The sequence below is a fragment of the Equus przewalskii genome, chromosome 13, assembly GCF_037783145.1.
Source record: "Equus przewalskii isolate Varuska chromosome 13, EquPr2, whole genome shotgun sequence".
Taxonomy (NCBI): Eukaryota; Metazoa; Chordata; class Mammalia; order Perissodactyla; family Equidae; genus Equus; species Equus przewalskii.
The window spans coordinates 27,006,392-27,031,854 of record NC_091843.1 but is presented as its reverse complement, the minus strand read 5'-3'; the positions used below and the strand labels follow the sequence as shown (position 1 = coordinate 27,031,854).

Genomic DNA, 25,463 nt, shown 5'->3' with positions numbered 1-25,463 from the left:
GAATGAAACATCAGCCTTGAACACTAGCATTTTTTTCTAAAGTTACTTCTGTAAGCTGCTGTTTAGGAGTATTTCCAAGTTCATGGTAGTTTACTTATAGAACTAGCCTAACTTAAATTTTTACTCTGCGTTCTGGGAGTGTTCAGAATGAATGTTCTATATGAGGCCACAGTCTGAGAAAAGATAAGAGATGCTTTATATCCCAGTAATAGTAGTCTGTCACAAACCTGTAAAATCTTTTACAGTTTACTTAGCGACATGTTTCCTCATTTGCTCCTCAAGATATATCCGTGAAATAGGAAAGGCAGGTGATTTTACAGAGGAGGACTCCCAGGGCCCAAGAGCTAAGGTGACTTACCCCCTCATTCAGTGTGTCAGTGACATAGTTGGAACCCAAAGCCAGGCCTCTTTCCCTGGTATCACACCACTTCACATGCATCCTTGACCTGCTACCGCTATCATAATCACCTTTTCCTTGGGCCTTGTGGCAGAAGCAGCCTAGTGGCAGCTTGGTGTTTCCCCAAGGGAGGTTTGTGCTTTTTGGTCAGGCCTGGGAAGCTGGGATTATTAGCTGAGTAAACCTTCATAAGTGACAGAACAGATCTGACAGGGAAATGTTTTCTTTCCAGCATTAATCAAGAAATGGAGCATGGCTAATTTCTATTTGTAGCTGAAATGTCACAACCCATTGTAATACATTGTGTTCAAAGGGAAATCATCAGAGATGGTGAGAGCTGGTGGCTGAATATATTCATGTGTAAATAAGTAAATTCTGTTGCGTGCCAAAGGACTTGGTTTCTATTGGCATGCCCTCTCATTTTTTTAGTGAACATAGTCTATTTTTATCTCTCTGAACCCTAGGTTTTAGGTTCTCTGATTTTTAATAGGAATTAAGATGAAGCAAATTCTTTCAAGTATTCAGAGCCATAGGGTGCAGCTGGATACATGGAAGGACCCTTGGACCAAGAATCAAACAGATCTGGGTTGTAGGTCTAGCTCTGCCCTTAAGTCACTGTATGATTTGAGGCAAAGCATTTAACCACTCTGAACCTCAGTAATAGTAATACCTACTTCGTAGCATTGCTGAGAGCATTAAATGAGATATTGGTAAAGCGTTTAGCACTGTGTGGTACTCTGCTTAATTAATAGCCACTGTTACTATCTTTATTCTTCTAATACCCCACTCTGTAACCTCGGGCAGCTATCCTTCCTCATTTGAACTCTGTTTCTCCATTTCTAAAAAGTGAACTAGTTATATCTTAGGATCTTTTCAACTCTGACCTTTTAAGATACCATGAATTGGCTATCCTTCTGCAAGCTTGTATCCTCCTGGCATTGTTGTGGTTATAATGGTCATCAGGATCTGAGAGAACTTAGACTGTGGTGTTGATTCTGACTCACTGTTTTCCTTACAGACCACTACGTACACCCGCCGGGGCCATGGGACATGCACCAGCCCAGGTTGCTCCTTTACTTATGTCACCAGGCACAAGCCACCTAAGTGCCCTACCTGTGGTAGCTTCCTAGGAGGGAAGTGGATCCCAAAGGTAAGGTCCATTGGCCTTCACTGCTGTGGAAGCCCTGCAAAGTAGGCTCTTCCTGCTCCCCTTAAGGACAAGTGACTTAGAAAATTAATACTCATTTTTATTTTCTGACTGTACAGGTAAGTCAGTTACATTGTAGACCATTTAAAAAAGAAAGAATAAAATGTTATCCATAATCTTACGTAATCGTTTTACAAAGAAAAGCCATTATTAGTAATTTTGGTGTATTTTCTTCCAGTCTTTCTCCTGTGAGTGTGTAAGTTCTGTATCTTGCCTTTTTTCATTAACATATCATGCTATTAAATGTTCTTCAAAAACGTTACCTTTAATTGCTTCCTAATTTCCCATAAATGACTACACCAGGTTGATTTATTCATTTCCTATTAGGGTTAAATTTTTAACAGTCCACCTGCTTATTCAGATGACATAGCTCCTGTCTTCTTACTCATTAGCTCCATGTCCTTTCAGTCTCTTATAGCTCTTATTGAAAGTTTAGGTCCTTAACCCAATATTTAAGGTCTTCCATAGTATAACTTTCCAAATGTATACTTCTTTCTCTCTCTGTAAATAAATGATGCTCAATAAATAAGTGCATGTCAGAGCTATGCCCCTGTGAAGTTCATTTCAACACATGTGTTTTGATACCTGTTTTATGTTTGACACTCAAGATATGAATAACAACATACTTGGCACATTTTTGATAATGACTATAAATTATTTAGGGCCAAAACGACTAGAATCGTCAGGGATGATTTTATACAGGAGAGAATCTTAAAGGATCAATAGAATTTGGGTAGGTAGAAAAGAAAAGAGAGGGCATGGTTTTTGTAAGAATAGCTTAGGCTAGGATTCTGTTTGTCATGTGGTTAACTAAGCCTGGTCCAAATTGATTCACGTAGAGAAAACTTAGATAGCGCTATACCTGGTAAGTTCCACTCGGGCCGTTTCCACAGAACATCTCTTTGATAAATACCAGGTTGGTGACTTTTGCCCTCTGGCTGAATGTTGGGGTTCAGGGTAGTACCAATTCTGGGAGACAGAGTAGGTTAATAATTAAGCAATTCTTCAGTCAGCTTCCTCAGTTCAAAGCCCTGCGGCCCCAGTTTTTAGCTGTGTATCCTTGGGCAAGTTATTTCATGTCTCTCTTCTTGATTTAGGTTTCTTTTCATTTGTAGGTGGGAAGTTAACAATAGTGCCTACCTTATTAGGGTTGTTGGGGTCACATGAGATGATCCTTGTAAAGTGGATGGCGCATTCCTAGTATGTGTTAGATCCTCAGTAAGTGTTCACTGCTATCATTATTGGCAGCATTCTGATTGTTGTCTCTGTTGTTACTCTTCATGTTCTCACTTCAAGGGGCAGGAAGGACCTAGTGTTAGTGCCTCTCGGGAGGTTTTATCAAATTTCTTGTGCCCGTCTTCTCTGGTGTGGCGCTGTGAAGTCATTCAGTTTATTCTCACCCTAATTATTGTCCCCAAAGTGTACTTCTTCAGCTGCAGTAGGGAGATTGAATTGGATAGTGGTCAGAATCCTCCTTGGCGCCTCTTCACTGACAGCAGGTCTGTCAAATGACCTTATTTCCTGTGCTTTTGCATAGAAGACTCTGACTGATCCTGTGGCCTTGTCGTCTTCAGATTCTGTTTTTACTTTGGCTTTCTTTTCTTTTTCATTTTCTGTCTTTTTCCCCCCTTTGATTGAAATAACTTTTGAGCCATGGTTCTCTTCTGAGATCAAACTCACAACATGAAAACAGTTTTTTTCTTAGCTAGTTGTCCCCCATCTTGACTTGCTGTTTCAGAATTTTTTCTTCCCCAAAAGTTTTTGTAAGAATTACCAGGTACCTGGTGGTGCATCAGTTAAATTCACACATTCCACTTCGGTGGCTGGTGATTCGCCAGTTTGGATTACAGGTGTGGACCTATACACTGCTAATCAAGCCATGCTATAGCAGGCGTCTCACATAAAATAGAGGAAGATGGGCACAGACGTTAGCTCAAGGCCATTCTTCCTCAGCAAGAGGAGGGTTGGCAGTGGATGTTAGCTCAGGGTTAATCTTCCTCAAAAAAAAAAAAAAGAATTACCAGGTTTCAGATTCCAAGATATCTTAATCTCATAGGAACAGAATAAGTAAGTGTGAGAAGAAAAAGGGTAACGTTTTAGCATCAATGCACTAAGAATTTGAGTTAAAGGTGGCTTTGGTTATCAGCTAGTTGAACTCCCAAGTTTCCAGCTGAGGAAAAACAGATTCAGGAGAAATGACTTGTTATGTTCATATAGCTAATTATGGCAGCACCCCTTCCAGTAAACCACACTTCGCAGGCATTGCTATGTTGGTTAGCTGCAGAATCTTAAGATTTCTTGGGTTCTGATTTTTGAAGCAGCAAGTATAAATAGTTTCTAAAAGCTCCAAATGTGTCCGTGTCGGTTAGGAAATGACTCACCTTTTCTTGTATTGTTCTAGAGTTCATACTGGCTAAAATTAGCCCAGGAAATGTGTGGCACAATTCCCAATGAGTTGGATGGAACAAAAGATGGTATATAAGGCTCTTTAGCTCAAATCCTTACTCCTATGGGCTCTCTGATAGTGGTAATTGAGGTCTCTGAGTGGGCAGCTGGTAATATTTGCCTTCCATCTTGAAAGAAAGTGACATCCAAGAAGAATAGACTGAGTGAAGGAAATGTGAGATCATCAGCTAGAATTTTTTCCTCTGATTGCTTAAATTATCCAATCTTCGTGCAAAGGATTTTTGTCTAAAATAGCCTACTTAGTGGGCAGTGTTTCACTTAAAGATCTCAGGGGTTTAGTTTGAATTGTCTCCTGTTTTTTTGCTCACTTCTCCCTGTCCAGCAGTCGGTAAGCACTGTGCAGTTTACTTGAAATCTTTTTCTCTATTCTTCCTCATGGGCTATTACTGTGTGTTAGAATCTGAGAATGCTTTACTGGAGGTTTCTTCAGGTTGCCTGTACTGGTCCTTAACCAGAGGCAGTGTGCTGCCCTGGGGGCTTTGGAAGTGGAAGGGGTTTTTTGTAGCCTGTGACTGGGAGATAATACTGAAATTTAGTGACAGTGGCCACAGATGCTACACTTCCTGCTCTGTGAAGAACTGGGCCACCCAAAAGACTGTCTTGCTGTTGTTTACAAACAGTGAGAGCCCAACTTTCTTTTATTTCGTAATGGGGAAATGAGGGTTCAGATGAAGCTTGCCTTAGGTGGCATGAGTAATTAGGTGTGAAACAGAGCCTAGATGGAACCCAGCTTTTGTCTTTTATGTCTCCTAGTTTATAGTGCCTTTCACTATTCACACGGAAGAAAAAACCCTTCTGAGACCTATCCTGGAGACAACCACTGTTTTAAAAGAGTTTCGTGTGTGCCCGTATATAAATATATTTATGTGTGTGTATATACGTATATATAAATAATACTGTATTTCCATAGCAGTGCTGATTGGATAAAAGCTAAGGCAACCAGGAATTTAAGTAGGTCTATCTGAGATAGCAGCTGGTATTTTTACTGAGTTTGAATATTTTCTAGCCTGTAATTAATGTGTGAATTAATTTGACCCAGTGAGAAGTTTGTGGCATCTGTATAAGTCAGCCTTAAGATTCACCTGGAAGAATCTGGGACAAAAGATAGCATTTTTCTCACTGGAGTTGGAAACTTTGAGTCTATCCATGTGAGGTTGTGCCCACATTGGGATTAACTGAATCTCATAAAGGAAGCACCAGGATAAACAGTGTAAGACTTCTAGGACCAATATGGCAATGTGTCATCCTCTTTCTAGACATAGGGAAGTAGGCTTTAAATTGCCAACGTTTGTTCCCTGAAACCTAAAGAGGCATGTCAATAAGAAATGTGTTAGGAGGAGAACAGCTTTATCCTAACTCAGGCGTTGAATTCTACAGTGAGAGGGACCTGAAGCCAGAAGACTTAGATTCAGGTCAGTTTTATACTTGGGATCTTAAGTTAGCATCCTCCTCTCTCTGGGCCTCAGTTTCCTTATCTGTTGCCCATACATCATTGTTCTAAAGGTCAGATGAGAATATTTGTGAATGTCTTGTCAGCTGTTAAATGCCATATGCATATAAGGTATTCTTATTTTTTTCTAGGAAAAGCCAGCAAAAGCCAAAGTGGACTTGGCTTCTGGTGTCTCCTCCAAGGGCTCTGTGGTTAAGAGAAATCAGCAGCCTGTCACCACTGAGCAAAATCCCCCTAAGGAAAACGCCTCCAAGCTGACTCTGGAGAACTCGGAAGCTGTAAGCCAGCTCCTAAATGTGGCTCCTCCAAGAGAAGTGGGTGAGGAGAGTGAGTGGGAGGAAGTGATCATCTCAGATACCCATGTTTTGGTCAAGGAAGCTCCTGGGAATCGTGGTATAGCGGCCACTAAGACGCCGGTGGTCAAGAGTGGTGTGCAGCCTGAGGTCTCTCTGGGGACAACTGAGAATGACAGTCCTGGACCAGACATACCATCGCCAGCTGAGAGGAGCAGCACCTCCAGTCCACTCCCTGCTCCTAAAAAACCTACAGGGTAAACCAAACCGCTGTGTTTATGTATGATAGAACTGTGTTTGGAATGGCAGCTTGGGAAATGCCGTGTTTGCTTTGTCCTCCGTCCCTCACAGCGTTCCTGAGAGAGGCAGCAGAGCCCACTTAGTGGATTCTGTTTTAGAGGTATGGAAACCAAGGCCTAGAGACCAGAATGGTTTCCCTCGCCTCCTGCCCTCTGCTGTCCATGTACTGCTGTCGGGTTCCTTGAACTTCTTGTCATTCTCTCTAAAGCAGTTATTAGGGTCTTGCTGGTACAGGCTGTGGGCGGTATCGCGAACTAGTATCCAGTCCTGCATACTCTATATAGAAAGAGAAGCCTTATTAAGGCGCCTCATAGAAAGGTCCCTGTTCTGGTGATCAGAGAATTCAATTTTGGTTGTGACTCTGTCTCTGACTTCTGTTTGACCTTGGGCATAGTCATTTCATGCCTGTTCTCTCCTCTGAAAAATCTTGAGTTGGGTATTAAAAAAAAAATCTCATCCTCAATGGCAGACTGTACAGACCGAAAAAGATCGTGTGTAAAGCATGCAGCCCAGCACCTTGCGGATAGGAGGAGGACTGTAAGTGTGGGCTGTGTTTCCTCCCCTTTTCCTCCTTAAAGGCTTAACCAGCTTCTCCATGTACCCCTTCCCAGAAGCGGTTGTAGTCTTGCAACTAAAGGCTCTTATTTGTTTATATCATTGGTTCTTAATGGGGAACACTTTTGTCCCCAGGGGATATTGTGGCAATGTATGAACACGTTTTTGGTTGTTACAACTGGGTGGGGGCGGGATGCTAGTGGCACCTAGTGGGTAGAGGCCAGGAATGCTGCTAAACATCCTACAGTGCACAGGACCGCCCGCCACAACAAAGAATTATCTGGCCCAAAATGTTAATAGTGTCAAGGTTTAGAAATCTGGTTTATATTATCATGACTTTAACAATTTTATTGTTGCATAGGAAATATATTCATATGGTTCAACCTCAAGGTACGAGGAATATACACTGGAAAGCATCTCCCTTCTATCTGATCCTTCAGTCATCCATTTCTGTTTCTCACAGACCATCAATGTTCCCAGTGTTCTGTGTTTTAGAGATAATTTTAAGCATATAAACAAATAGGTGTGTGTATATATATATGTATGTGTATGTGTGTATATATTTTTCCCCACTTTTTTTTTCACAAATTGTAGCATAACATGCATATTTCTACATCCTACCTTTTTGTTTAACAACATGCCTTGAGGCGGTTCTGTATCTTCAGAGAGTGCAGCTGTGCACTTCAGACCTTTTGTTTTGGGCAAGTGGATCACTTCAGCAAGTGGGTGTGGAGGCCTCCTGTGCTGCAGGCTTTGTGCTAGCCATCGAGATGAAGAAAACATGGACTTTGTTCCCCAGGGTCTCTAAGCCGCCCTCATGTAGGAGACTGATAGGCTTTAAGTACTTGGTCTAATTAGAGGCAGATTAGATATTATATTATAACTACATTAGCTGCTGGTGTTCCACACTGTAGGTGCTGTTTTGTACTTTTTTATCCTCATAATGACCCCAAGAAGTTTATGTAATTGCTGTTCCACTTTGCATGTTAGGAACTTGAGGTTAGCAGAAGAATGAAATGGCTTGCCCGGGGCCACACAGCTACTTACTGCTTTCATTTGAACCCAATCTAAAGCCTGACAGTTTAACCACTACACACTCTCTCTAATAAAGTGCTCTTTGGAGATTTCACGTTGGCTTTCTTCTCCTTGGTCCGAGATTTCTAGGAGATTTCCCTTCTTTTTTTTCCCCCAGAGTCGACGTACTTACACCTGGGCCCAGAGCCCCAGAACTTAAAGGCAGAGCTCGGGGGAAGCCCTCATTACTGGCTGCAGCAAGACCCATGAGAGCAATTCTCCCGGCCCCAGCTAACGTGGGCCGAGGCAGCAGCATGGGCCTGCCCAGGGCCAGGCAGGCCTTTCCCCTGAGCGGTAAGGGCTGGGATGGACCTGGGAGGAAGGGCTGTCTAATGGAAAAGGGGTGGAAACGGGGTGGCACGGGGGGACATTGAGAGTGGAGATGAGAGGCTTAGAGAGGCTCTGAATGCACTTAAGTCACCAGTTTGGCTCCTGGTTGTCTCAGATAAGACTCCCTCTGTGAGGACTTGTGGCCTGAAGCCAAGCACGCTGAAGCAGCTGGGCCAGCCCATCCACCAGCCATCTAACACTGGCGAGGTGAAGGTAAGACCCATTCCTCAGGGGGAGCTGTGTGGGGACCTGCTCTGAGAACAGGGCTTCCATTTGGTGTCTCAAAGCCGTCCACAAAAAGGCTGTTCTTATGCTGGTAGACGTCTGGGAGGAGGTTTAGTGTGAATGAGTTATCTTCTTTTTAATTAATTTCTTTTTCTTGTTATAAAATGAATGCTTGTTTTTAAACTTACTTAGAAGTAATTTAAAACTTAGGAAAAGGGGCTGGCCCTGTGGCCCAGTGGTTAAATTCGCACGCTCCGCTTCAGTGGCCCAGGGTTTCACTGGTTCGGATCCTGGGCGCGGACATGGCACTGCTCATCAGGCCATGCTGAGGTGGCGTCCCACATGCCGCAACTAGAAGGACTCACAACTCAAAAATATACAAGTATATACTGGGGGGGTTTGGGGAGAAAAAGCAGGAAAAAAGTTAAAGATAAAAATGTAGGAAAAAAGATGCAAGAGTAAAAATAGTACAAAGAGCCCCCTTGCACTCTTTACCCATAGACACCTATTGTTAACATATTAGCCTATTTTGCTTTATCATTTATGCTAATGTGTGTCTTCCCCATTATGTATGTGTGTGTATGTATAAAATATACGTAGTTCACTGTGTTTCCTAAGAATAAGAACATTGTTTCTGAAATATTGATATAATACTTTATCATTCATATTCCAGTTTTTTGTTTTACTGAATTCTGTCCTTTTGCACTCCAGTACAGTGTCCAGTCTAGGATTAGATATTGCATTTAGTTGTCATGTCTCTTCAGCTTCCTTTAAAAAAAATGAATGCATGATTGTTATAGAAAATATAGAAAATTCAAGTAAGGCAGAAAATAAGTCCCTTATGATCCTGCTACCCAGAATAACTATTATTGACAGTCTCGTGTGTGTGTGTTCAGCCTTCAAGTCCTTTCCTACATTTGTGTGTTTATTTTTTAATATAATTTTTAAACCAAAAAACATGGCTCTTGGGGCAGGCCCGGTGGCGCAGCGGTTAAGTTCGCACGTTCCGCTTCTCGGCGGCCCGGGGTTCGCTGGTTCGGATCCCGGGTGCGGACATGGCACTGCTTGGCAGCCATGCTGTGGTAGGCGTCCCACGTATAAACTAGAGGAAGATGGGCACGGATGTTAGCTCAGAGCCAGGCTTCCTCAGCAAAAAGAGGAGGACTGGCAGTAGTTAGCTGAGGGCTAATCTTCCTCCAAAACAAAAACAAAACAAAACAAAAAAACAAACAAACAAAAAAAAACATGGCTCTTACTCTGTGTACTGGTTTGTAGCCAGTACAGTTCATTCAATTTAATGATCTAGCTGTTAAAGATTTCCCAGTTATTGAAATTCCATGTATTCAAGCACATTTATTTTATTCTTAGATTTTCTTTTTTTGTTTTTTGTTTTGCCATACATTACTAGAATAGTTATGATCAAAATTCCCTCTATCAGCATTTTTCACTAGACCGCTTTTTTTGGGCCATGTCCCTCAATAACAAACACATTTTCACATCACAGCCCAGGAAATGTATACATACATTTACACAGTAGAAGTTTAACAAAGCTATGCCCTTATTATATGCAGTCTTTTTCCCCTTTCTTGCAAAATGTTGGTTTCAGTCCTTTAATTTCACGACACCTCAGTGGATTGTAGCCTCTAATTTGAAAACCCTGTCATGGACTAAATTGGAATAGGAGAATTGGTCTGCCATCTCCCTTGCCATGTGTGCTGTATGGCAGGTAACTTCTTTGATAGTTCTAAATTTGCTCCAACAAGAATATCAGCCAGCTTTTACTTTGAAGCTGGTTTGTCACCCAGAGGTGGTATCAGCACTGGGTACAGGTGTGATCCTGGGGTATGGAAGGATGGTCATCTAGTCTGCTTCAGCCACTTCCTAGATTTCCAGCTCTTCGAGTCTCTTCACTCGTGTAAATTCCCGGTCTTTTCTATAAACAGTTGCCTTTTGATTGGCAACGTTGGGTATTTGTTAAAAGCCATATGCCCTTTTGCTAGTCTTAAACCAGTGAAGTTACATGAAATATTTTATTCTGAAAGTCAACTGAAATTCAGTGTTACAGAATAATTACTTTTTTTTTTAGATTTTTTTTTTTTTCCTTTTTTTCCCCAAAGCCCCCCCGATACGTAGTTGTATATTCTTGGTTGTGGGTCCTTCTAGTTGTGGCATGTGGGACGCCGCCTCAGCGTGGTTTGATGAGCAGTGCCATGTCTGCGCCCAGGATTTGAACCAGTGAAACACTGGGCCGCCTGCAGCGGAGCGCGTGAACTTAACCACTCGGCCACCGGGCCAGCCCCCCAGAATAATTACTTTTAATTTAGAATGGTTTCTTCATCTTTTCTTTCTTTTTAAATTATATAAGCAGTATCTACATTTCATGTAGAACATTTGAAAATTTTATGGATAGTGGTAAAAGGAGAAGCAATCATGACCTTCCTCTCATCCTGTGATATTTTGGTGAATCATTTTTTCAGACTTCTTTCTTTGCCGACAATATCCACCACGTATTTTTGTGTATAGCTATTATGTACTTTTCTCACTTGATAGTAGTTGTAATTCTGATTCATAGTGTTTCTAACATGCAGTGTTAGAAGCTGCACAGGAGAGTGAGGCGGCCCTGAACTTGAAAGGACACTTCCCCTCTGGTGGGCTGGTGACTGTTGACTAGCATCCCAGATGGCTCGTTTGGAGCATAGCTCTACAAATTCCCTGGGAAACTTTCATCAAGCTGTTTCAGGACACAAGATGTCAAGAGTTTGAGGTTCAAAAGCACTAAAGAATTTGTTGTGATCCACAGCTACCAAATGGCCCAGCCAGCAGGACGTCTCAGGTGAAAGTTGTAGAGATCAAGCCCGACATGTTTCCTCCATACAAGTACAGCTGTACAGTCACACTGGTGAGTGCAGCTGGGTGGTGGGTGGCCGCCGAGGCAGTTTGGCTTTGTGATTGAGGGCGAGTAGAGTCTGAGGTGGGTGGGCAGTGGTAGTTGGGAGTGAGAGTAGGGTCAGGGATAGATCATTGGTTCTGAAGATCCCGTCACCCAGCTACTGGGTGAATCATTAGGTTTGTTGTTTTTCCCAGGTGAGATCTAGAAAGTGTAGGCCACCCGAGACCAGGATATTTCTGTTGAGAGTAGTTGGAGATGAGAATCCAGTCCAGCTTTAGCGTTCAACAATTTTTGGAGCTTCTAGCCTCAAAAGTGTGTTCCACAGACAAGTTTGGGAAATGTTGTATTTTTCCTCATTAAAACAGAGTCATCTTCATTACCAGTGTCCAATTAAAGGGTTTGAGAAGTGCTTTAGTAAAGCAGCTTATTTTGTTTAGCCTGGCATTGCCCGTAAGTTTTTCCCTTCTCCCTCCCTTCATTTTTAATACAACCTGTGTTAACCTCCCAATAAACAAATGTGTGCCTGGGTCATCCTTTTGCAGTGAAAGCAACATGGAGCAGTGGAATAGACACTAGAGGTTGGAAGGTCTAGTCTGGAGGTGATTCTGGCCCTGCTGCTAGCGTGCCGGATGACCTTGGGCAGGGCCCTTTGCTTCTCTGGTCTTCAGTTTCCACCATCTTTAAAATGCTGTGTTGGTTTAGATATCATGTTGGAGCTTTTCTCGTTCTGAACATTCTCTAATTTTATTGATCTTTAAGGTATTGACCAGCCAGATATCTTTTGGTGGCTTCTCTGGCTGAGTTGAGTAAGATGCACAGGTTTTGAGAAGGCAGCTAAATTTTAAAAAATTCTTACCTGATAAAGGCAGACAAATGCAGAAAGAGTCATTTGTTCCAAAAAATATTTATTGAGCACCTGTCCTGTTCTCTGTCAGGCCCTGTGCTGGGGATTCAGTAGTGAACCAAGACAGCACAGTATGGTGGGTTGGTACCTAATCTGGCCTGATCCTTAAGGAGAATGTGTCTCTTATCCTGGAGATCTGCCCAGGTTTCTTTTTTCCAAAGACCTAATTACTACCTTCTCCATGTCATTCATACCCTGACCGCCCCCTTCCTTTGGCTGCAGGAGGCCATTAAGATTGCCATCTACTGGGAATTGCCCTGGACCCTCTCTGGCTGATTAGACAGCAACTTGTCATGGGATCCTGGATACCAGAGCTTTGAGCTTAAATAGTCCAGAAGTCACAATTTGTCTTCAGGCAGGGCTTGAAATCTTTAGTTCACCAACGTCTATAGCATTCTTTGTTAGAATAGGCCTGCTTCACTCTGTCAATTGCCTGGACCCTGAAGGCATTTGAATTTCTGACCCTTGACAGTCAACTCACTTGTTTCACCGATTGGGGGGGACTTGCCAGAATTATTACGCAGGCTGTGTTAAGATTGAAAGGGGGTAACTACAGAAAAGGGATCTTGCTTCAAGGGCCTTTGGAAGTTAGTATAAATCTGGTTTTGCAATTGCCACTCTCTTCTCTGATTTACCTACAGCTGGTCATTCTGGTTCTTGGTTCTACCCAGATGTAACTTAACTTTTGTAGAATTGAATCTTGGTCTTACTTTTTTAGGATTTGGGCCTGGCTACATCAAGAGGCCGGGGAAAGTGCAAGAATCCCTCTTGTAGCTATGTCTACACCAACCGACATAAACCGCGGATTTGTCCCAGCTGTGGTTTTAACCTTGCCAAAGACCGGACTGAGAAAACCACCAAGGCTCTCGTGAGTTCCTTCCCCAAATACATCCCCTGGCCTTGGGTTGGACTCTCTGAGAGGACCTGTTTTAGTAGAAATAAAAGAATTTCTTCATGCACAATAGTAGTTAGAGCATCAGAACTAGAACCAGGTTATAGGTTCTGAACCTGGGCAAGTGCCTTTCTCTCTCTGGGCCTCCTTGTCCTCATTGCTAAGGTGAGGGGGTTGACCAGAGATACCTTATCTCTGAGAACCTTCTGGCCCAGTGGACTAAGTGTTCATTCATCAAAGAAAATGGCAACACAGGCCTTGAACAGGATTTGGAAGAAGAGAGGGAAGGAAGGGTGATATCCTTTTAGCTCTGAGGCCTGGCAGAGTACTTGTACGTAGTATTCTGCTAAATAGAGAATGCCAGCCCTAAGACTTTGTGGATGAAATTGCTGCCTGTCAGGTTCCTTGCAAAGCTTTACTTCTAGCAGTCTTGGCAAACCTGCTCTCTGATGATGGACCAAACTATTTGGATAGTAAAACATACTCCATTTGGCTCCTTAGAGCTCTTTTTTTATTGTTAGAACCAGGAAAAATGGGCATTTTCAGAGGTCCTCTGAATTTCCAATGTGAGTTTTTTAAAGCGATCAGAAAGTAACAGCATCTGAGGCAGCACATGGAATGACTAGGATGAGGATACTTAGAGAAATGTCACTGACCTGCCTCGGAGGGAATGAGGCTGGCACATGGGAACAAGTCAGGATTCCAGATGGAGCCTGGCCACTCTAGATCTATCTGGACCTTGCAAGATGGGCAAGGTTCAGATGGAAACGGAAGGCATGCTGGAAGGGAATGACAAGCATGAGCAAAAGTGAAGAGGTAGGGAGTCAGTGGGTGTTCTCTTTGGCGAGAGGAGAGGGTGCGTGGGGAGGAGTATGGAAAATAAGACTTGAAAGGCGTATCACAGCCACATCGTGGAAGATCTTCAATGCTAGACTGGGCAGTTTTTCAGGCGGTGGAGTCCCACTGAATGTCCTTGAGCCAGGGAGAGGCCCAGAGAAGGTTACATCAGGAGGGAGGCTCATGGGGGTTTGGAGAGGACAGGACTGGAGAGGTGGGGAGAACTGCTTCAGGCTGCAGGGCTTCTTTGCATGTGGGGAGGGGTCTTTCTGGCAGGTGCCTCCCACCCTCTGGCCTTAGTCTGTTTCTGTGCTTGAGGTGGTACTCTGAGGGCATCCTCCTGTGAGAACGGGGAGTGGAACAAAAGCGTGTGGGCACTGACCGCTTAGTCAAGAAGACACTGGGACTCGGAATTGAGAGGCTTGTCTGGGAGTGACCGTGAGCTGGAAGCTTCCCTCTCCTGAGTTTTAGTTTCCTCATCAGTAAAACAAGGTGACAAGATGGATTCGATCTGGGCATTTTATTCTCAGGGCCATGAGCTCTAGAGAAGACTCAGAATTGAGCTTCAAGAAATCTGTAAACCCCTGAAATTGCATGTAAATGGGTCCATAGCTTCCATTGGATTCTGTTGCTCCGCCAGGTGCCCTCTGCTGGCAGTGAGCTTTCTTGCTGGACTCTCCGTGCATTTCGTGTGTTCTCTTCGCTTAACGGAGACCACACCCTGTCTTCACTCCCTCTTTTAGCTCCCCGTGAGACCATAATTTCTTTCAGGGCCAGTATATCTGTTTCTTGCGTACCTTTTAACCCTGGAGCTTGCATACACAATGTGTTGATCAGTAATTATGGAATGGAATTGAGTTCTGTGTAGGTAGATGCTCTGAACATTCCTTTTTCCTTCTCTCTTGCTGTAGCTGTTGGTGTGGTTTGGAGTACAGAAGTGGATGTTGGTCTAGATACAGAGCAATGAGGTGACTTAATTTTCCAGGTCAGGCAGGAATTGCCAGTTGATTTCAAATCCCACTCTTTTATTTTTTTCTGTCTTTGGCTAACTGGTAGCTTCCTAGCCCCGGCACCATTATCTTTAGACATTCTCTCACCTTCCAATCTCCTAAATTGTAGAGAAATAAAATGTCATTATTGTTTTCCACAAAATAAAACATGGGTCAGAAACCGGGACCTTTGCGTACATTGCTCTTTGGAGCCCCCTGGTGGCCATATGTTTCCTATGCAGTTTGTCTTCAGCGGCTGTAATGAGACCGCAATACCTCTGGGCTGTAACGTCTTCCTTCCTTTCCATCTTTTATCCGTACCTCAGAGCCAAAGGACAGTATTTCTGCCAAGTGGTCTTCCAGCCCATGGTTCAACATGCTCGTGACTGGGAGCACACAGCCTCCCAGGGCAACTCATTCTAGTGTCAGTCAGCTCTCCATTCATTCATTCTTTCAGCAAGCAGATATTGATTGACTACTGTGGGTAGGACTTGGAGATACAAAGATGAATAGGACAAGGCCCCTTCCCTTGAGGAGCTTGCAGTCTGGTTGGGGAGAAAGATAAGTAGCCAAACTATTATAGACAGTGAGATGTATATATATATATAGACGGTTGTCATAGGTGTGCAGAGTTAATGGAAAGTTCCATCTTGTTATCAAGTAATTAACTTCTATAGAACAATGTATAATATATCCAACAAATATGAATCAGCATCTTTTGTGGGCCCCAGACCTCATGCTGGTGTTGGGAGTCAGTAAATAAGCAGGGACCCTATACTCACTGAAGGCAGGGACAGTGGTTTACCAACTGTGAGACGCTGAATTTGGCAGTAAAGGAATGGACTCTGGGAGCACGAGGGAGGGAGTAATTCATGCTGCATTTGCACAAGGGATCAAGGAGGAACCTCCATTGAGAAGGACCTGTTTTTAAGCAACATTTCAGAACCTTGTTCCTGGAACCCTCTGACTAGTATATAAAGTCCCTTAGAAGCCACAGAATATTAAAGATAAATACTTTAAGCTTACTTAAAGTTTACTACATTGTCAAAACTACCATTCATAGAGTTTGCATTGCATTCCAGGCGTTGTGCTAAGTGCTTTACTTGTAATATCTCATTTCCTCTGTACAGCAGCTCTAGGAGATTACTAGTATTTTGATCCTCCATTTCATCGGTGAGGAAATTGAGGCTCAGAAAGATTAAGTAAATTGCCTTGGGTCACACATGTGTAATTGTTAAGTGGCATATCCAGAATTAAAACCTGGGTCTGTTATTCTCCAAACCCCCTGCCTGGTGAATGGGAGCTGACTCTTAAATCCTTTACCAAGAGGTGTGCGTAATCTTCTCGTTTTACTGATAGAAAAGCTGAGCGCCAGAGAGAGAAAGCACCCGCCGTCAGTCACCCAGTGAGTTACTAGCTGAGCTGGTTAGGAACCTAGTTTTCCCACCTCGCAGTCATGGGCGCCTCTGCCACTCAGTCTGTCATGATGTTAGCCCACGGCTGGCTCTTTGTGTCTTGGGTGCTTGGTGATTGATCCATTTTCTCCCCAGGAGGCGAGCTCACCGCTCCCAGATGTGCTGAGTGCCACAGAGCCCCTGAGCGCAGCCCAGAGGGAGATCCAGCGCCAGTCCACACTACAGCTGCTGCGCAAAGTCCTGCAGATTCCTGAGAATGAGTCAGAGCTGGCCGAGGTCTTCGCCTTGATTCATGAACTCAACAGCTCTCGACTCATCCTGTCCAACGTGAGTGAGGAGACAGTCACCATCGAGCAAACCTCTTGGTCGAATTATTATGAGTCTCCATCCACGCAGTGCCTTCTCTGTAGCAGCCCATTATTCAAAGGGGGACAAAAGTAAGCACCCCTTTCAGATATACCCTGCCCCTAGCTGCCCCGTCTGACTTGGCCCATGATGCCCCTTTTTCAAACAACTGTAAAGCTGTAACCTTTGAAGATGTTATTCTCCGCTTTTCTTAGGTTTCCTTTACTTTTTCTATTGCCAAAAGTAAAATAATAATAATAATTAGTAGTTATTCATTATTTACATTGAAAATGCCTGAAAATTATTGTCACCAACTTAGGATTTAGTTTACATCTGGACCCTCCAGCATAATGCTTGGATTTGGGAGTTGAGTGGGATTGGTTAAACTGGGTAATAAATTGAGAGTTATAGTAACTTTAGGGGTGATTCCACAGACCAAGTTCCAACAGAGTGGGAACACTTACCTAGGAAACCTTGAAATGCAAGCTCTAGCACCTTCGTTTGCCAACTGCATTAAAGTCTTATGAATTTTGCCGTTTATCACTGAGCCCTGGAACTAGATTAAGAGGTTGATTTCCCTTCTGCTTTTTGTTGGTGACATTTTGGGTACTAGCTCCCTGGCTGGGCCCCAGGAGTGCTGGCTGCTGACAGCCAACCGGCTGCAGGTGGTGACTGCCCAGGTGAAGATGTGTCTGAATCCCCATTGTCTGGCCCTGCATAGCTTCATGGACATCTCTACAGGTGGGTGCCAGCCTTTCTTCCCTCAGAGGGCCCCAACGCAGGCCTGAGAACAGCCGTGGTGGCTCAGACCTCCGGCCCTTTGATCACTGGACCTTCTCTCACATGGGTTTCTGAGGAAGAGGAGATTTTCCCTCCTGGATATCTCAGAAGAGAAGTCAGAACTTGGCCCCAGAAGAACACATTTACCTCTCAAGTGTTAGGACTCTTATGTGGGATCTTTAAACAAAGTTAATTTTAAAATTATCTGAAGAAACTGGAAAATTCTGACAAGTAAAAAGAGAAAACTAAAAAATCAATAGGAATCCTACCTCCGTGAGGTAAAACATTTAACATTGTGCTCTCTAATCTTCCAGATGTGTTACTGGTCCATCCAGAATATAAGAAAGCATGGAGGGATTTATAGGGCCATAGCTGTTCTTTCAACAAAAGCAGGGTTGTGCTGGAAGTTGTTTTGGAATGTGGGTTTTAAATTTACCATGGGCATCTTCCCATGCCAGCAAGTGGAGAAATACATGACTATTTTTAAGGAGTGTGTGGTACTCCATTTTGAAGTCCTCTTTATAATGAAATCTTTGTGTACAGCCTTAATTATTTCCTTTGGGCAAATGCTGAAAAGTGGAATTGCTACCTATTCACCCTTCCACTCTTCAACATCAAACATTTACTGAACATGCACCATGTGCCAAACATTGTGAGATTTGAATCTTGAGTTTTACATGTAGAATTGAGTGCTGAAGATTGAAGAGTATTTGTTACTTACTCTGTCTTCAGAACCTTATGGTGCCTTATTTTGAATTCATGCTTTTAAAGTCTTGTCTTGCCAAATGGAGTTTGTACTGTTTTATCCCCTTGCCAACAGTTAATGAGAGTGCCATTTCACTGCAGTCTATCTAGGCCAGCAGTACCTGGGATTATATATTTTTTAATTTTAACATTATTTTTAAATTGACGTACAGTAAAATTTACTTTGTTGTTGTACAGTTGTTCTGACACATGCACTGAGTTGTGTAACTGCCACCACAATCAATAACCAGAACAGTTCTGTCACCCCAAAACACTCTCTTGTACTGTCCCTTTGTAATCAAACCCCACCCCTCAGGCCTAACCTCTAGTAGCCGTTTCATGTGTTCTCCGTCCCTCTGGTTTTATCTTTCCAGAGTGTTAATATAAATCCAATCATAGTATGTACCGTTTTGAGTCTGGCTTCTTTGACTAAGCATGCCTTTGAAGTTCGTCCATATTGTTGCATGTATCAATAGTTTGTTCCTTTTTATTGTTGAGTAGTTTTGTGTTGGGGGGGTGTACCACAATTTATCTGTTCACTCATTGAAGGATGTTTGGGTTGTTACCGGTTTCTGTCAATTACAAATAGAGCTGCTATCAACATTTGTGTATAGGCTTTTGTGTGAACATAAATTTTCGTTTCTCTTGGTTAGATGCCTACGAATCACATTGCTGAGCCGTATGATAAGTGTATGTTTAGTTTTGTAAGAAGTTGCAAAACCATTTACCTAAGGATCTGTACCGTTTTGCATTCCCTCCAACAGTGAGTGAGAGTTCCAGTTTGCCCCCCTTGTCAGCACTTGGTATTGTCCATTTTGTTTTTGTTTCTTAGCCATTCTAATAGGTGAGTTTTGTGGTATCTCATTGTGGTGTTTTAATTTGTATTTCCTCAAAGATTGATGATGTTGAGCATCTTTTCATGGGTTTATTTGCCATCTCTGTGTCATCTTTGAAGTATCTGTTCAGTGTTCGGCCTTTGAATTGGGATGTTTTCATACCATTGAGTTTTTAGAGTTCTTTATATATTCTGGATGTAAGTCCTGTGTCAGATAAGTCATTTGCAAATATTTTCTTATGGTCTGTGGCTTGTCTTTCCATTCTCTTAACAGAATCTTTCACAGAGCAGAAGTTCTTAATTATGAAAACACCAGTTCATCAGTTTTCTCTTTTAGGGATTATGCTTTTGATGTTCTATCTAAGATCTCTTACCTGAATGAAGATCATAAGTATTTTTCCTATAAAAATTTTATTATTTTATGATTTACATTTAGATCTGTGATCAATTTTGAATTAATTTTTGTATAAAGTGTGAGGCCCAGATTGAGTTAATTTTTTTGCATGTGGACATAGTTGTTGTACCACCATTTGTTGAAAAGTAGTCCTTTCTCCATTGAATTGCCTTTGCTCCTTTGTTGAAAATCAATTGATAATATATTTGTGGGTCTTATTTCTGTACTCGGTTCTGTTCCATTGGTGTATGTCATCTATCCTTTTGCCAGTACCACACTTGTCTTAATTACTATAGCTTTGTAGTAAGTCTTATAATTGGGTAGTGTGAGTCCTCCAACCTTGTTCCTGGTTGAACTGTTTTTGCTATTTTAGTTTCTTTGCATTTCCGAATAGATTTTAGAATTGGTTTGTCAGTATCTACAGAATCCTTCTAGAATTTAAATTGGGATTGTGTTGAGTCTATAGATCAGTTTGGGGAAATTTGACATGCTGAAAAATATTGTCTTGCAATTCATGAGCATGGTCTCTCTCTCCATTTTATTAGGTTTTCTTTTTATTTCTTTCATCAGTGTTTTGTAGCTTTTAGCACATAGGTCCTGCACATATTTTGTTAGATTTATACCTGAGTATTTCATTTTGTTCAGTGCTAAATGACCTGGTTCAGTTTCTGACTGTTTAGTGCGAGTGTAGAAATATGATTGAGTTTTGTCTGTTGGCTTTGTACCTAGTAACCTTGCTTAAACTCATTTATTAGCTTTAGGAACTTTGTGTAGATTAGTGTTGTAATTTTTTAAAGTTTGTCAACTTGGTAGGTAAAACCTGGTATATCATTTCTTAATTTGTTCTGTTTATTTGATTCCTAGGAAGATTGTATATCTTTTGTGTTTTTTTCTCTTTTGTGAACATTTCCATTCTTCAGAGTATTTTGTTGACAAAATTTTTCCCCAGTTTATTAGTTGTCCTTTAAATTTGTTTGTCATGTTTTTTTGGATACAAAGGGGTTTTTTTTCTTTCGATTTTTATGTAATCAGAGCCTTGATCTTCTCCTTTATGGCTTCAGAATGCCTTTGGTATCATGCTTAGAAAGGCTTCCCCATTCCTTTATCCCCTTCTTATTAATGGGAACACGTATGCCAGAATTTGCTGTTGTGCATTATATTTTGTGCCAAGGTAAAATCACTCTTTTATTTGTCTTAAATTGACTGCACTTAAATTCCTTTGAGTCTTTTATCCCGGGATTTGGTGTAGGGGTGTTTTTATAGCCTTTGTTACGTCCCCTGCACGTCCCTGGGCTGAAGGCTGCTCCTGGCCTTTCCCCTTGGTGCGGCTGTGAGAGGTAGAGGAAGAGTGACACCTTTGGTCATGAGGACTGAGCTGGGTGGTAGGGGGATGTTTCTTTTTTCATTAAAAAAAATTCCACTCTACCTATTTCATTACTTTCTCATTTAGCAATTTATTATGGACAACTTTATGTCAGAGCTTTTAGGTCTGCCTTATTCTTGTTAATGATGCATAGTTTTCTGTTTTATGAATGCACCATAATTTATTTAGCTGTTCCCTTATTCATGGACATTTAGTTTGTTTCCAGCTTTTTGCCATTTAGATGATGATACAGTGAATTTCTCTGTGCCTCTTTCGAACCTGCAGGTCTTTTTAATGTGGGGAACAAGCTGCTAGTGAGCCTGGACTTGCTTTTTGCAATTCGAAACCAGATCAAGCTGGGAGAGGATCCCAGAGTGTCCATCAGTGCTGTTCTGAAGTCGGTGCAGGAGCAAACAGGTAAAGGCTGGCTCCCTCCCTTTCCAAAGTTAGTCCTAAGCTCCCTGGGAATTTTCAGTGATGAGCTTTGGTTGAAAGAGTCCTTTTGGAGAAGAGTCTGATATTTTGAAAAGGAGACATTCTTGACTTCCTAACACACTTCTACTTTTGAATTTTATAAACACCAAACTAACTTTGGAAAGCATGCATGAGGGTTTCCATGCAGCCAGGAACCCTCAGCATGAGATTAAACTGACTTTTAGGAGCTCAGCCTTTGATTATAGGTACGCTTGACCTCACTGTGTGTTAATCAGACTCATTTTGAATACACAGCTCCTGGAGATCTGTTCCCAGTCCCAAGGCTCATCTGAGACCACCCTCCTTACTATTAGAAAATTTTCTTCCCCTTGCTCTCCTTACTTCTGTTTGTGCTTTTTCTGTCCCATTCCTGCAGACTCCAGGCCCCCTGTACCTTCCCTGCTGTGCGGTCACATGGAGTAGAGCACAGGTTCTAGGGTCAGACAAGCCTGTGTTTGAGTCTTGGCCCTGCCACCTAGTGGCTGTGTAATTTTTGAGCAAGCTGCTCTCTGTGCCTCAGTTTCTCCAGTTATAAAGTGAGGATAATAATAGCTCCTGGTTCACAAAGATGTGAGAGTTAAATAGGTTAATGTATTTAAAGCTCTTGGGGGCCAGCTCAGTGGTGTAGCAGTTAAGTTGGCACGCTCTGCTTCAGTGGCCTGGGGTTCGGAGGTTTGGATCCCAGGCATGGACCTACACACCACTTATCAAGCCATGCTGTAGTAGGCATCCCACATATAAAGTAGAGGAAGATGGGCATAGATGTTAGCTCAGGGCCAGTCTTCCTCAGCAAAAAGAGGAAGATTGGTGGCAGATGTTAGCTCAGGGCTAATCTTCCTCAAAAGAAAAGAAAAGAAAAGAAAAACTACAGCTCTTGGCAGTGTCTAGTGCCTGGTAGGTGCCTGGTAGGTGCCTAGTACAAGGCAGCTATAACTCTGATTGGAATTGCAAAGGCCAGGGTGCTTGACCCTCAGGGTGGTAAGTACTCTTGGGGGTTCTTAGGAGAGAAGCAGCCTGACAGAATTGCTATTCTTGCTGGCCTTTGGCTTACCCCCGGTGGCCTCAGGGTCTTTTTCTGTGACCCCAGTGCTCTTGCTCTCCTTCCAGAGAAGACTCTGACCTCAGAGGAGCTGAGCCAGCTGCAGGAGCTGCTGTGCAATGGCTATTGGGCTTTCGAGTGCCTCACTGTCCGAGACTACAATGACATGATCTGTGGCATCTGTGGTGTGGCCCCCAAAGTGGAAATGGCCCAGAGGAATGAAGAGAACGTGCTGGCACTGAAGAGTGTGGAGGTAAGTACCCCTCGACCCCCATGAGTGACTTTAGAACTGTCCTCACACTTTGGCAGCCACCCTCCTCCGTGATATCCCCAAGAACAGATGGCTCTAGTCCTGTCCTGTGTGAGGTGAGTGGCTTTTTCCTGCCGGCAGGCCAGACTCTCATAGGAGCACATGGGCCATTGTGAGGACTTAGACTAAGTGACGTGGAGAGCCACTGAAGGGGTTTGAGGAAAAGCGTGACCTGATCTAACTTAGGTTCTTAACTAAAAATGTTCAGACAAAGATATACCAAACTCGGGGCTTACGCATTACTTCTAACAAATATCCAAGAAATATTATGATTCCAGTCACAGCAGAAGCAGATGTACGTCCCCAACTCGTTGTCTAAGGCCATATAACCTTGAAAACAGAACAAGAAAACCAAACTAAGCTCATGAATGTAGATGCCAAAGTCCTGAATAAGATAATAGCAAATCAGATCTAACAGTGAATAAAGTAGTGCATTATGACCAAGTTTATTCCAGAAAAGCAGGATTGTTTCAACATTAGGAAATATACGAATGTAGTTCACTACTTAACAGTTTAAATGAGAAAACCCATACGATTATTTCATTAGATATAAACAAAGGCTTTCATTGTTGTTCAACCCCCATTTATAATAAACCTCTTGGCAAAATGAGAATAATAGGGAATCTTCCTTAACCTGGTACAGGGTTTAAAAAAAAAAATCCCATAGGTTGATTAACTCTTTCCCATGATCATGCTGAGAGGTCTGGTCGGCATGCGTAGGTATGGCGTGCTTCGTGAGTATGCTAGTAGTAGCACTGGGCTGGGAGCCTTCCATCTCCGAACTCGACCATAGTGACCAAGAGGACTGGAACATGACGTGACTCTAGGCACTGGACCTAGAGCTCACCTGTTCACCGTGGAGGGCGGTGCCAGACCTCTGGAGAAAAGCTTTGGTGTATTTGGCAGGGCCAGCTGAACATATTGGGGAGTTAATGTGTATTCCTCTTGTTCTTCTCAGTTAAAAAAAAAGTGCATATATTGGTCACATATTTCTGTTTGAAGGATGGTGATGCATAACAAGACATGAAAACAAGCATAGTGCTTCCTGGAGCCTTCTAAGTGGTCCTGGTAGATAAAATGAACTGCAAAAACTTTCACTTGTGTGTGATCTCACCAAGAGCTATTTCTAGACTCATTCAAATGTGCTTTCCTGATGGTAATATTAATAGTAATGCAGCTAGAACTTATTGAGCGTTTTATTCCAAGTGCTTACTCTGTGTTCAGTGCTTTAGTGGATGGCTTACTTCTTACCCTAACCCTGTGAGAGTTTTGTAGGTGAAAGGGCAGAAGCCCCGGCGGCTTGTCGGTTTGTCGAAGCTCACCCAGCTGGGAAGGGGTGGCGCTGGGACGTGAGCTTGCTCTGGCTGGCTCACTCGGAATCTGAGCTCGTAAGCACTGCCGTGCTCCCCAGTACCTCCTGGGGCTCTGAGCTCGGGTTTTTTTAAACACTTGGGCTGCAGAGACTGTTTGGCTTCCAGAATAGACAGAAGCCTACCTCCCTGCAGAGCTCAAGTCTTCTAGTCCTGCCTGGCACCTGCCTTGCCCTAGTCAGGGCTCTTTCCTCACTGAATGGACCAGCTCCCTTCCCTCTCAGTATGCATGTCTCTTCCCTTCTGTGGTGCTGGGTGTTTCCAGAAACCAGGACTTTATTTTCTTCCTTTTCTATGTGCAGAGAGGCGTGGTGTATGTGAGGAGAAGGAGAAGGAGTAGGGAGTATTCTGAAGGCTATGAAATGAAACAGGAAGTCGTTGAACAAATCTTAAATGTGCACTTATCCATGGGGGGACCGTCTGGTTGGCCCGTCCCATCAGGGACTGTGTAGACGAGGACTCTGGACTGATGACAATAACCACATCAGTTTGTGCACACAGCACACTCACCTGGCATTTCCTGTCCCCTTGTTCTTTGTGGAAAGGGCAGGCTCAGTACCTTGTGAAATTGGTGGGGGATTTATGCCATTTACTCTCAGCACGCACTAGTACCCTGTGAGGTGGGGAACAAAGGGGAGTAAGAGAGGGGAGGTGTCTTTGTGTAGAGCAGTTGTTCTCAGACTTACATGGGCGTAAGAATTACATGGGACAGTGGTTCTCAAACTTTCTAGTGTCGAGGGCCTGCTGGGCCCCACCCACCAGGTTTCTGAGTCAGTAGGTCTGAAGCAGGGGCAGAGAATTTGCACTTCTATCAAGTTCCCAGGTGCTACTGGTCCAGGGACCACATTTGGAGAACCACTCACCTAGGGAATCTTTTTAAACTGTGAATTTTAGGTATCGGCCCTATAAGTAATGCAGATAACTGTGATGGAGGTAGTAGGATCAGGGTCACATCTTGAGAACCACAGACAGGGCATACAAGAAGAAAAGTTGACTAGCACAGCTGCTGGATGTCTACACTAGATAAGTGAAGCTGCATGAGGTAGAGGAGAGAGCTGTGTGCTGGCAGGGTCTGGGAGGGCCTTCTGGAGGAGGTCAGGGATCAGCAGGGCCTTCGAAGTGGGTGGAATGTCACTAAATTTTATTCCGATGATTCCTGGCAGCCGGGGGTGGGGATTAAGGACTTGGGCTTTGGAACTAGACCTTGGCTCATATTCTTGTTCTGTCCCCTGCTTCAGGAATCTCACCTTAGACTCCCCTGGCTTGTATTGTAGGGGTGAATTAGATAGTGTCTGGCATATACAGGTCCTCAGTCTAGCTCCTCCCCTTTCCTCAGGCAGGGAAATTCACATAAATAAAGGTATAGATGCAGAAGGGACTTAGGGACTGTTCAGGTCTTGCGGGGTGAAGTTGTGTGGGAGGAAGGAATGTGGCCAAAGGCAGTTAGGTACTAAGATGTCAGATTTTGGGGTGTCCCATCAATGCATGACTGTCATCCCCCCCCACCCCGCCACACTTGATTGTATCCAAAATGTAGGCTATTGTGTTGCTAATATTCTGTGGCTCCTACAGTTTGACCTTTTTT

The 25,463-nt window shown here is 43.2% G+C and overlaps 1 protein-coding gene across 7 annotated transcripts in view; it reads left to right on the top strand.

The window, feature by feature from the left end:
• The window catches only part of HMGXB3 (HMG-box containing 3), a 47,341-nt gene that overhangs the window by 14,831 nt on the left and 7,047 nt on the right, over positions 1-25,463 (top strand). For 2 of the 7 annotated variants that reach the window (XM_008534089.2, XM_070569180.1), the window contains exons 6-16: positions 1,416-1,547; positions 5,652-5,798; positions 5,895-6,070; positions 7,861-8,036; positions 8,188-8,285; positions 11,098-11,196; positions 12,810-12,959; positions 16,360-16,661; positions 17,183-17,310; positions 20,971-21,102; positions 22,267-22,451. In XM_008534089.2, the coding sequence (XP_008532311.1) occupies positions 1,416-1,547; positions 5,652-5,798; positions 5,895-6,070; positions 7,861-8,036; positions 8,188-8,285; positions 11,098-11,196; positions 12,810-12,959; positions 16,360-16,661; positions 17,183-17,310; positions 20,971-21,102; positions 22,267-22,451 (1,725 nt within the window). Of the gene's footprint in view, positions 1-1,415; positions 1,548-5,651; positions 6,071-7,860; positions 8,037-8,187; positions 8,286-11,097; positions 11,197-12,809; positions 12,960-16,359; positions 16,662-17,182; positions 17,311-20,970; positions 21,103-22,266; positions 22,452-25,463 lie in introns of all 7 variants that reach the window. The other 5 variants (XM_008534087.2, XM_008534088.2, XM_070569182.1 and 2 more) reach the window with 3 other exon arrangements.